Source organism: Barbatula barbatula, assembly GCF_947034865.1.
Source record: "Barbatula barbatula genome assembly, chromosome: 23".
Lineage (NCBI taxonomy): Eukaryota > Metazoa > Chordata > Actinopteri > Cypriniformes > Nemacheilidae > Barbatula > Barbatula barbatula.
The window spans coordinates 18973836-18986156 of NC_136786.1; the positions used below are offsets into that span (position 1 = coordinate 18973836).

At 37.9% G+C, this 12321-nt stretch overlaps 1 protein-coding gene across 1 annotated transcript in view; it reads left to right on the forward strand.

The window, feature by feature from the left end:
- Positions 1-215: 215 nt before the first annotated feature.
- Positions 216-12321, forward strand: part of st18 (ST18 C2H2C-type zinc finger transcription factor) — a gene marked incomplete at both ends in the record, with an annotated part of 22101 nt that continues 9995 nt past the window's right edge. Inside the window, 9 exons of the mRNA XM_079447803.1 lie at positions 216-261; positions 2294-2324; positions 3786-3979; positions 7688-8392; positions 9354-9488; positions 10759-10849; positions 11264-11356; positions 11529-11719; positions 11994-12193. Of these exons, the coding sequence (XP_079303929.1) occupies positions 216-261; positions 2294-2324; positions 3786-3979; positions 7688-8392; positions 9354-9488; positions 10759-10849; positions 11264-11356; positions 11529-11719; positions 11994-12193 (1686 nt within the window). The remainder of the gene's footprint in view (positions 262-2293; positions 2325-3785; positions 3980-7687; positions 8393-9353; positions 9489-10758; positions 10850-11263; positions 11357-11528; positions 11720-11993; positions 12194-12321) is intronic.

Here is a 12321-nt window from a genome sequence, read left to right on the forward strand (position 1 = left end):
ACAAACGCCCTAAATAAAGTGTTTGCGATGTTGCCCGGTCATGAAGTCGTCCGTGACACTAATCTGGCTTACTTATTAATAACCCGAGTTGAACAGAACATGGCGGCCATTCTGGTGATGAGATCCTGTTGAGATGAGTTATTAAACGGGATTATAAATCTCTGAAATTGAAAATTGCTATTTGTTTTTAACTGTTTTACTTTTTTTCTTTCCAGATGGAGTCTGACAGTGAAGAGAATCGAAGTGAAGTCTGTGACGGAGGTAAATAAACTCCATTTGTTTATGCTTCTTTTTTCTATAATTCTATTAACAAACATTTTTGAAATATAAATTAGAAAATAAGAATTTGATTGACGTGACTAGGTTACAAAAAAAATCTGATTTGGTAGACATGTAATCACGTACAATATATAGGCTATAACGAGAAAAACGTTTATTTTGTATTTAAATAGTTAGAAGTGCTTTGCATATAACATTTAACGACTTCTTTATAAAATGAATGATCTAAAATACAAATTATTTAAATTATTAACTACGCATCTTTTATTTCACACAGATGCAAATTTCAATCAATTGATAGCAGTGTATTTTCAGTGTTTGTAAACACGTGCGTTGCATTTCAGTGCCCCGTGCAAAGTTCGCATAAACAAGGTCAACCCATTTCCCACAATGCCGCAGTGCAGTCATTTATTTGTCACCGTGATGGCCCGCCCGACAGACCTGCTTCCTCCCGTGACCCGCCCCTCCTCGCACCCTCTTCCCTGCACGTATTTGATCTGAAGTGCTGGTTTAACAGCCACACATCAGATCTGTCAATTTTAATATTAATCCTATTTAGGCGGAGAGAGGTGCGGTTGCCGCGGCGATGCATTATGCAGAGACAGTGACTTCATTATGTGACAATATTCTTTCAAACGAGTTAAGGAGGACGGTTTGAATGGGCAGAGTGACTAAAGCATGGCTGGGGACATCATTATTCAAGTGTTTAGTGCCTTGTACTGTACCTCTCGTGCGCGCCTGGCCCTTTAATGCGCCGGTAAAAATTCATGATGGTTTTTATTGAGTCTTCGCCGGGAGACTGAAGTGAAGCTGTGAATGGGATTTCTCTCCCACTGACACACATTCCTACTTATGCTCTCTCTCTCTCTCTCTCTCTCTCTCTCTCGCAAGAGTCAAGATTCAAAGTAGCTTTATTGGCATGATAAAATACATTTTACATTGTCAAAGCACATGAAACTTAAATATAAACATTCTGCACAAATACAGATGAAAATAAAGTAAATAACATATAAATATAAGTATCTCTCTCTCTCCCTGAGTTCACGCTCTTGCTTTGACTGTATCATGTTGTCAGAGCTGTGATTGTTCAACAGCACAATTTTGTTTTTTAAAACAGTTATTAACTTTGTTGTGCTTCATGTGCCAACATGTAAAATATTTAAAGAACCAAAAATTAAAAAGAATTGACACAAAGAAATTGCATAATTTTATTTTTGGGTGAACTATTCCTTTAAGAGTTAGGTTAACTGTTCATTTAAAGGGACAGTGCACAAAAATAAATTAATAAAATAATGTCACCTACAATATATATGTCTCTTTTTGAACACTAAAGAAGATATTTTGAGAAATGTCTCTGGGGTTTTGTGTTCATATAATGGTAGTTGTTTGGTTACCAACATTCTTCGAAATATCTTCTTCTGTGTTCTGCAGAATTCTGACAAAATTGGTATTTCTTTAAGAGGTAAAGAAGAATATTTTACTAGTTCTCTTTTAACTAAATGTAAAATTCATGACAATTGGTGATTCAGACCTTGTAAAACAATCTTCTCTCTTAAAGAGACAAACACAGATATTGTCTTCTCATTTTCTATTGATTTGGAAGCGGTCATCTGGACGATCAGGCCATAACTCGCCAGCGCCACTCGAAATCTTTACAAAAAACATGCGAGACCACACAAGGCCAGCTGTCTCCTCTCATCTGGGCTTAAAAAAATACCAGAAAGCTCATTTGCATGTCTGTCTTTAAAGGATGAATCTGGCAGGGGCATTTTGTGTAGATTTGCATCCTTTTTGTTACAATCCGTAACCATTTTTTCAAAGCCTAGTTCACAAAGGAGGACGGGAGCGTGCGATTAATTTATGATTGTTATATATATTAATTTCTCTAATAACATCTATCACAGAGTCAGCGCGAGGCTTTGTGAATGTGTGACATTAAAGTGTGTGAAGGACCACGAGCAGGTGTTGTAAACATGTGTGTTTACCTTTTCTCGCTCTATCTTTCTGTTTGCAGTTCTGCTTGACTGCATCGCTGAGTTGCCCAGGTAAGGCAGAGTTCACTACCCATGTGTCACTTTTTTTTTGACGTCTCTACAGCATACATGCAGTTGTCAAAAATACAGTTAAGACTTCTGCAGATTGTTTTAGTGGCTTATAAACATATTTGAACACTTAACATCATTTAAATTTAGATTACAATGGATACAAAGTATCAAACTAAGTGACGTCTTCAAACAAGTGTTACTGGACTTTTTCCTCAAGGCTACATTCTCTTTTCTCAGCCATTTGTTGTTAAACATTTCAACCAACTAGTCCCAAGGTCATATCCGGCATATGAAGTCGTTTACCCTCAGGTTTACACAGGTGTCCTGACCGCAGGAGTACTTCATCACTTTAACAATAGACGTGATGCACGCTTGACAACCACGACGTGTCCAAATATGTTTAAACACTATTTCAGTTGTTTATCAAACATGTGATGTCTTGTTGAAAAGCAAACATTTCTTTAAATTAAATTTGGCTAGGTTTGATATTTTACTTATCAGAGAACTTCATAGAAATATAAAAAAAGTTTCTCAAGTTTCCAAAACCTGTACCGTCTTTCATAATGTGGTCCTACAGCGTTCATTTCTGTGTCTTATTATTCAGCGTAAAAGCTGATTATAGCAACAGATTTCTCATTGAAATGAACAAGCCAGTTCATATTTGACCGTTTTGGACTCTCTGTTCACACATAAGTTCACACATGAGGATCTGTGATGCTGGATTTCTTAGTCACATCTTAAAGGGAATTTCAGATCGCCGGCCTGATGAGCTTTCAAACAAACTCATTGACTGATTCAAAGTCAACATGAACAACCTTTTGAAATGTGACATACTATGAAATCAGCTGGATAGTGAAATGGCCTTTATGACAGGTGGTCGAATATGAATGGCTGAAAAAAGAGGGCTCGTGACATTAGCTGAAAACTTATTAGGTTTTGATGAAAGATTAGGAAGACAAATGTTTTGTGCACCAATGAGACTGAATCTTTACATGATGATTTTTTACAAAGAGTGTGTAAACTAAGTTTTGAATTCAGATGGAACAAAATACTACATATATCTGGGCGTTGCCAGATCTAGGGACATCTGTGGTTTCATATGGATATTTCATTGTATAAAGGTGACAGCTATTCACTTTTTAAAAATGTTGATAATGAGTTAGTAGACTGTTTAAATGATCAAATAAAAATAATAAATATAGATCATTGTTAGATGACATTACGTCTTAATAAGAGTTATAAGAATGAATGACTTATCAAACTATATTTTTTTACACAGCATCAAAAGTGGTTGTTTTACTATCGTAAGCACTTTTTTTTCTATTTAAAAAAATGAAAACCATAGTTCATTTTCATAAAAGGAGGATTTTTTTAAAGAATGTGAATGTGTGGGGAAGTCAAGTTGTCTTACATTTGAGACGTAATGCTTTTAATACACCGACTCTTGACTTCACCCTCCAGCTTGTATCCAGGAGCGGGTAAAAAGCGCGCGGCTGCTGAAGGGGACCGCGGGGCCCCGGTCAACAAGAGGAAATCTCTCCTAATGAAGCCCCGGCACTACAGTCCCAGTCCCTGCTCCAGTGAGGGGGCTGTCGAGCAAGACCTGGCAACCGCTCAGGATAAAGACGCGCCCAGGAACACTGACACTCCAGCAGGTAGACAGATGTCCTGTTGTGTAGACTGTTTTGATGAACAATTGACGCTGAATTTTAAACTACCATCTGTTGCATTCATATATTTGTTTCGTCTCCTCTTCCCCTCCCTCGCTGCATCCATCTTTCTGTCCATCCGCCCCCTCGCATCCCCCTCCCTGGTTGATTTTCAACGAGGTTGCTGTTTGTCTATCACATCTTCCTTATAAAGTTCATGTCTGAGAGGAACTGACTGTGATTTCTGTTTAAATCGCCGTTTCTCGTAAGGCGGATGGAGCGACGACTTTGAACCCTGTAATAAAAACTTGTAGCTAAAGTGGCTGCTGCCGACTTCATTATGCAGCCTGCAAAAGGGTTTTTTTTTATTAGCGCGTGCGCTCGCTTGCATAATTATGCAAATAGTGGAACTGAGAATAGAATGCACCAAATTATATTGTGCCTCCTTTACAAAGAGAGCGATCGCACACTCTGACAACAAAACATTTTTGGCAACGGCGGCACGGAAACGTTAAAGTTGATATTACGCTTTACAGCGGCGTCCCTTCCAGAAGCGAAATGCTGCCATTTCCTAATGAATCGAATTACCAACATGTTGGCAACAATACCCATGCTTTACATGTGTACCTCCACACCCCTATAATCTGCACTTATTTGGTATATTTTTAACGATGTAACCAAGCAACAAACGTAATTGTCCCTTTCGAAAGCTTTTGTTAGACCATCGAACGCAGACCAAATATACATAATTAGACATAATGTGCGCGACTCATTATTGGACACATGTGGGTTGTTAAATGGACAACGAAATAGCTCAATAAATTGAACAGCATCATTGGAAACGGAATTTATTTGTTTCCCTGAATTCATATTACTCATAATAATCATAACCTTTTTTCAGCCCCCCCAATTTTTACGCATTATTTTTGAAGTTGTGGACTGATTAAGAAAATCTCATTCGTCATGCGACATGTTTGCTTTGCGTTGTGCCAAAGAGCACTTGGAAAATCTATAAATGCATGCTACTTAAATAAAAAGAATTAAAAACACGCACAGGGTGTGACTGGAAGTGGATGGAGACTTGGACAAAAAAATGGATCTGGGGGGCAGAAGGATGTATCTGACTTCCCTGACCAAAAGCGGCAAAATAAAAAAACGGGGGGGAATTAAAGGGGTGTACGTCTCCCATTTGGTGCTGTTGTGTATGTGTCACTCCAGCCAAGCTTCTGGTCTCCATACACACAATGGTAATGGTTATTCTGGAGTATAAACCATTCACCTGTTCCAAAACACAAACCACTCGCTGCGTCCAAGCATTTTTTGCGCCCTTGTTTGTTTCAGCCTTCCTCTTTTTTCACTGTTCATCTTTTTTTTTTGGTCAGGGCTGTCTCCATCTGGATGGCAGAGAACTCCTAATCGTCTGCTTTGTTAATTGTGTCTTAGCATAACTGGCGAACTTTTCATCTGTGCTGGACCGCGCCGGGTTTTCGCACCTCAGTCGCTGCTGACAAAAGCGTCAAAAATGAGGAAAAGGGCCAGCTTTCAAGTGCGTTCGCTGGGGTTTGCTTTGTACGTGCTTAAAGGGACAGTTAGTTCACACAAAAACAACACAAGTCTGCTGTCATTCACCCTAGAGGTTTTTCTTGGGAGATTTTTCTGAATGTCCAAAAAAAATTTTAACATTAAGATTAACACATTTGTTGTATAACAGTTCGTAACGTGTTTAATACATTAAATTTGTATGATCGTTTTTCTAAATTTGAGGATACAATCTGCCTTAGTCTCAGTAATGGCTGCGTTCACGATTCAATTCATATCTCATCCATTCTTACGAAAAATTTGTGCTTGCAAAAAAGTAGCGATGTTTTCTCATACGATCAGGTATGGCTAGAGGGCGCTATTTTGCATCAAGTGCCGTATTACTTGTGTAAAACAGTTTGTTCATAAAAATGTTATGAATACAACTTTTTTTTAATATATAATTTATAATTTATATTTTATTTTTAATGATTATATTTTTTATGATAATAAAACCACGCCACAATGTGATATATGTGGCAGTTTGGTAAGCTTTATGCCATATCTTGTATTTTATCATTAGTTACAATGAATATGCATCCAAAACCAGAACTGTCCGATATGATGCTTTGTCTGCACTACAGTGACATTCAAAACGCATAAAAGAGGTGCATTTCCAAAAATATCATTAGGACAAAATAACCGTCCGTTTCTCAAACAGCAGCCATATAAACTATAATTACAAGCATAAACAGAATGAAAATTTGTGTTGAGCGCTAACGTTACGCCCTTGTGTTTGTTCAGCATCAATGTAGACCTCTGCGACATTATGCTCGAGTTTGGCACGGCATGAGCGTGTCGGAAAGCACTCTAACCCCTCAAAGCCTGGTTTCCTTTTTTGGCAAGAGACAAGCGAGATTGTAAATGCCACTGAGCTCTCTAGCTGTCATTTAGGGATGTTTTGGGGGAGATTAAAAGCAAAACTACTTTAAATGCTCTTTAAGTCCAACAACTGTTTGGTGAGGCCGTATGATCCCATTAGAAGCCCCTGAAACGCTGGGCGAAACGCTGTAATATCTAATCAACTCAGCGGATGCATATGGTGTTACGGGCGGCGTAAGGCCCTCTAAGAGGATAGATGTACAGTATCTCGTACTTACGGCTTATTTTGAACTTTAAACCCTAGTGGCCGAAGAGCTTTAACCCTGGTGTGTAAGATTCAGAGAGATCGGGGGGATTGTAAGTCAATCCTGATAATAGTTTTCTATTGTTAATCATTAACTCGGCGACTTAATGTAATCGGGGCTGTTGCGATTCCAAGAGTCATTTAAAGGTGATTTTGAGGGATAAAATGGTCTGAGATCTGTCTGACCCTGTAAAAAAGGAATGATTCACTATAAATCAGCCAAATAAGCTTTATGGATTTATCAAATGTAGTAATGTAGGAAATCATGCTTCTTTAAATAGTGCTTTAAAGCTTTTTATTATACGTTTTATTTAAATCCTTTGTGGCCAAAGCATGTGGATTTGGAAACATTTAACATTTATCGAGTTTTATGATAAGTAGCCTTGATTTAAAACACTGATATTGAACTTGGACAAAGTTCAAGATTCAATAGTTTATTAGTTTAAATGCATATTTTTTTCAATTATTTTACTGTAAAATGTGTTTATTTACTTTATTTGTTACATTTTATGAAGTTATTGGTCAAAGTCAGTACATAATCTCATGTAGTGTCAATTAATTATAAAATATAGGTTATATATTTTAATATATTTTTAAAGGACACTCAAAAAATAAAATGGTATATACAGCACTAAAAGTTCATAAGTTTTTTATCGTCTTAATTTAAAACACAGTTATTCAACTTGAACAGGTGGAAGATTAAATTGATTATTACTTTCTTGTATATAAATGAACCTGACTGTAGTTTGTAATCTCATGTAGTATAAATAAAAAAACATATATTTTAGACAATCTATGTGTTATCAAAAAATATATTTTTTTAATCTTAAAGTAGTTTGGATGCAACAAACAGCTGTGGTCTTTTAAAGATTAAAAAAACTATTTTATACTCCTACATTATATCTTTATTTCTACTGTAGTCATATTATAGTCCTTTTTTCCTTTAAACATGAGTCTGCTCGTCTTTTAACCTCCAAACACTCCATCTGTTAAGAAGTGTTTTCCAAAAGCCGTGTTGTTCTTTTATATTTCAGATGAGGATCTCAATGGTGACTCTGTCTATCACAACACAAAGTCCCACACTGTGTTGTCATGGTCGGAACATGCAAGCGAGGGTTCACCAGACTTGGTCTCTCAAATGTCCGAATCCCAGATCGAGCAGGAAGATGAGGAACGCAACCAGGACTTTGAAGACAAAAACCAAGAGGAGATCAGAGCCGGCTATCATCTGTCCCCAGAACGAGACGAGGAAGAATGGGGCAGTCCTCCATCCCTGACCAAGGTCAACGGCATTCATCACAGCCCCAGTCCATCTGCGGACGATGGCCTTATAAAGAGACTCCGAATAGAGCACCAGCTCCATGAAGATGGCATTTCTGCCTACATCAACAGAAACAGTGCCGGGGGATTGATGGAGGAGTACGGTTGTCCGAGATCGCTCAGCGACAGCGAGGAGGAGTTCCAGATGCCCAGGATGGAGGAGCGAGGAGGCGTTTGGGGTCCAGGTATGGTGGCTAGACGTCTGGACTTGGACAGGGCCCGGCTGAACCTCAGTCTCCTGGAGCAGGCTATGTTATTGCAGTCTGAACATAGACAAGTCCTCCATAGTGCCTATAAGGACATGGACCGCTTTTTCTTGGAGCAGATGAACCATGAGAGGAGGCAGCAGAGGATGCTGGAGATAGATGGCCGAAGCATGTATCACGGCAACAAAGGTGAGTGTCACAAAGCTTCAATACAGATTGACTACAGGTTTAATACACATAGAAATATGTTTTCTCAACAGATTCACCAAACATTTATAGTTGTACTGTATACGTATAATGTTTATTGTTTTGCCTTATAAGAAGAAAATGTAAGTAAGAAGATATATAATAGGGCTGCATGATACTGAAGATGAATGCGAAATACGATGATACAATAATGCGTTAAGTTTGGAAAACAATTTTCACATTCTTTCAGGAACTTTTTGAAGTATTACAATTATGTATTTAATGTATAATTGTGACACTCCTATTTGCAATATATTAGTAATTTAAAAATACAATTATTCAACACAAAACTATAAGGTCAACATAAAATTTGAAATATAAAATAAATAAATACAATTTATTTATAATATGTATTTATAACATTTTGACCCACATTTTTTTTATTTATCAATAACTAAATCATATTTAATTATTTAAAACAATTATATTTATCCATTTAATTTTTACCTAATTTCTTCTGTCATGTTTTCTGGATCAAGTATTTGTAGAATTGTATAAATCTTTTAATCAGTCTTCCTCTGTTATTGGCCCATTACAGTTTCAACACAAAAGATTTCAAGTAAAATCCTCTTAAAAAACATTTTGGCAGGAAACTATTTAATAGTAAATAACCAAAAAGACGTAGAAGAAGAAAATCTTCTGTTGGATTTTGATCATTCAGATATTATAACACTAAGTGATAAATCCCATCAAAGCATCTCGGTTGTGAGCTTCAAGCACTGTGAATCTTGTCACGACTGGTGTTTAATGGGTAATCTCTGACCGTAATCTCTCGCTAAGAAATCAGTGGCTTTACTGAGACCTGAGCATTAACTAATGTAACGCATCCCTACAGAGAAAATGCGACGGGACTGGGATTATCTGTGCATTGTTCAAGAGCGTTTGTTTACCGTGTCTATTACAGATTCCCCTCGGACGGAAAAGAAAGACATCAAATGCCCAACCCCGGGCTGTGACGGGACGGGACACGTGACCGGCCTCTATCCACATCACCGGAGCCTGTCGGGATGCCCGCACAAAGTCAGAGTGCCCCCTGAGAGTGAGTGTGTTCTCACGTTACGCATCACTTCCTGAAGACATTAGACACACTTTCCCCCTTGACGGCGGAACAATGCAAAACAGAACAAATACAATTAGAGGTAACAATACTGTAATCGTTTACAGACCATAAATATTCATGCCTTACTAATGATCGGGATCTGGTTACACGACTACAACGGGATCAAATATTACCTGATTGCTTAACCAAACAGCATGTGTTATATTTTGCATATACAAGGCATAGAATGCATTCCCTTTAAATGTTTGCTATTTAAAGATCTGTTTGGTGTTTTCAATTAATAATTATAAAAGATATATTTTTTTTAAAGTGCACTACCATATACAGGATAGCACAAAACAACATGCGTTTTAAAGTCATTTATTGTGTGCTATATATGCACGGATGCATCGTATTTCATTTATGTCGCGGCTTACAATGAAAAGCACGTCAGTTTGCTTCAGATAATTTTGAAATAGTTTTGAAACTCCGGAAAACACAATTCCCAGCCATCAGCCGAGGTTTGATTTCCCAAGGAAAATGCTAATTGAAAACACTTTTCGCTCCCTGTTTTTCTGCATTCGTAAGTAGAACAACAAACATTCGCCATTAAACAGCGATGCCACAAAAGAAAGGGAAAATGTAATTAAGTTTTTTTTGCCTCTTTCTTTCCTCCAATATGAAAGCATGCACTCCTAAACCAGAGGCGAGGCGGCATTCTGCGAATCAAAGGAGCTGCGGATGCAGCCTTTAAATAAATGGACGGCCACATCCTCCAAACTAATTGAAAAACTTAAGTAAAAAACTTACTAAGGATACAAGAACTTCAACAAAATGCTGGTGTTTCTTGAATGGTCTTTTTGTGTTTTGGCTTCCCAGAGGAAAGTGTTATTGCTGCTGAGATGTTGCTCTTTTTATAGCTCGGGAGATTTGATGAAGTTTTCTGCTGTTTTATTTAAGTGCTTAGTCTCTAAAATGGCTTAAGAGAAATAGAAACAGAAACAACATTTTTGAATACACGAAGAGTGTGGAGGTGTGAAATGAAGGTCAAATAATCTGGATTTGATGAGAAATGTTTGAGCTCATATTTGAGATCTTCAATAATTCTGACTTTTGATTACAGACGAGAGAAATTTCATCTCTAACTCAAATGATGGACACATTTGTTAGAATCTGAGATGCTTGAGCAAAACTTTCCATTTTCTCTCTGTTTAATGTCTCTGTTGTCTAGAAATGTGTTAAACACATGTTATTGTTTTGTCTCCTGTAGTCCTTGCGATGCATGAAAATGTCCTGAAGTGTCCGACCCCCGGCTGTACAGGCAGAGGTCATGTTAACAGCAACCGCAGCACTCACAGAAGGTAAAAACAATACTTTAAATGAACTTGTTAATGGTTTTACAATCACTGTTGTCGTAGTCAACTTGGTTTATACATTTTAGAAAGTGTTTCAAAGCCTTAATGTTCGTTTATAATTCTCTTTTACACTAAATTAAAGGGTCACACAAGTTCATTTGTTCTGCAAACAGATGCAATAAGAACTCAGATATTTACTAAATAATAAAACGTGAAGTTTGCTGGGAGAACGCAAGCGAAATGTTAATGACACTTAAAGAGACTATAAAACAATGAGATTTTCATTGCATCCAAACCGTTGGATTCGTTTTAATGTACAATTAGCATTTAATGCAGCTCATTTCAATTCAAATATAAAGTTAATAGCCCAAACAACTGACTAAGGTGAACCGTGACTTCACATTTATTTTCACGTCGTAGTCTCTCGGGCTGTCCGATAGCGGCGGCAGAGAAGATCTCCAAACCGCAGGAGGAGCCGGTGAAGTGCAGACAGACACCAGAGAGATTGCCCAGGTAACACCTGTGTATCTGTAGATTTAGAACAGAAAGAGAATTTTCTGATATTCAAGACCTGTAACATTAGATATTTCAAGATAAGTTATGTATATTTCTGAATTAAAAATCATCTTGAATGAAGCTGAACTAATAAAGCACAACGTTAAACAAAAACAAATTTTTTGTCCAGACCTTTAGGAAACCTGAAGAAATTTGACTTCGCATACCGATTTGCACATCCCATGGCAGCATTACAGGCGGGCATGTCCAAAGACATGGAAAAGTTCAGTAAAGGCCAGTTCGACTACGCCAGTTTCGACGCCCAGGTCTTTGGCAAGCAGGCATCCGAACAGACCCACGAGTCCTCTCACTTCTCTGACTGTGAGTGCGTGTGTGTATATATCAAAGGCTTCTCAGCATCAACTGACATCCAAATGTTTTTGCAATGGCGATTTAAAGTTGCTTTCAATGATACATGTGCAGAGACATTAATCGTTACCTGAATGACAAAATAGGTGACGCATTTCCCTGTGCCATAATCTTTGCACGGGCAACGGCCATTCACAATTCTCCAAAAATTCTATGATAATATATAAATCATTCCATCTGTCTCAGCTTTATATTAACAACTACTCTCTCTTTCTCTCTCTCTCAGCCTCTGTACAATATTCCTGTTTTCTGGGTACCGCCGGTCACATGCTCATGCCCGGAGACAACAGCCCCGTTCTCAACAAAGCCCAAAGCAACAGCCTCCAGACCAACATCACGTCCGCATCCATTCTCAACCTCTCCACCCGTTGCCGGGACAACAGCGAGACCCTGCCCCCCGGCCGGCCCCTGGCATCATCCACAAAGGTAATCAAATTAGAGCACTCAGAAAAAGGTATTTAATGTGGTCATTCTGAAACAACTGTGATTTGTGTATGAAAAAGAGAGTAACATCAAAAGACACTTTTTGGCACACACGACTGTTTCGCCTCTGG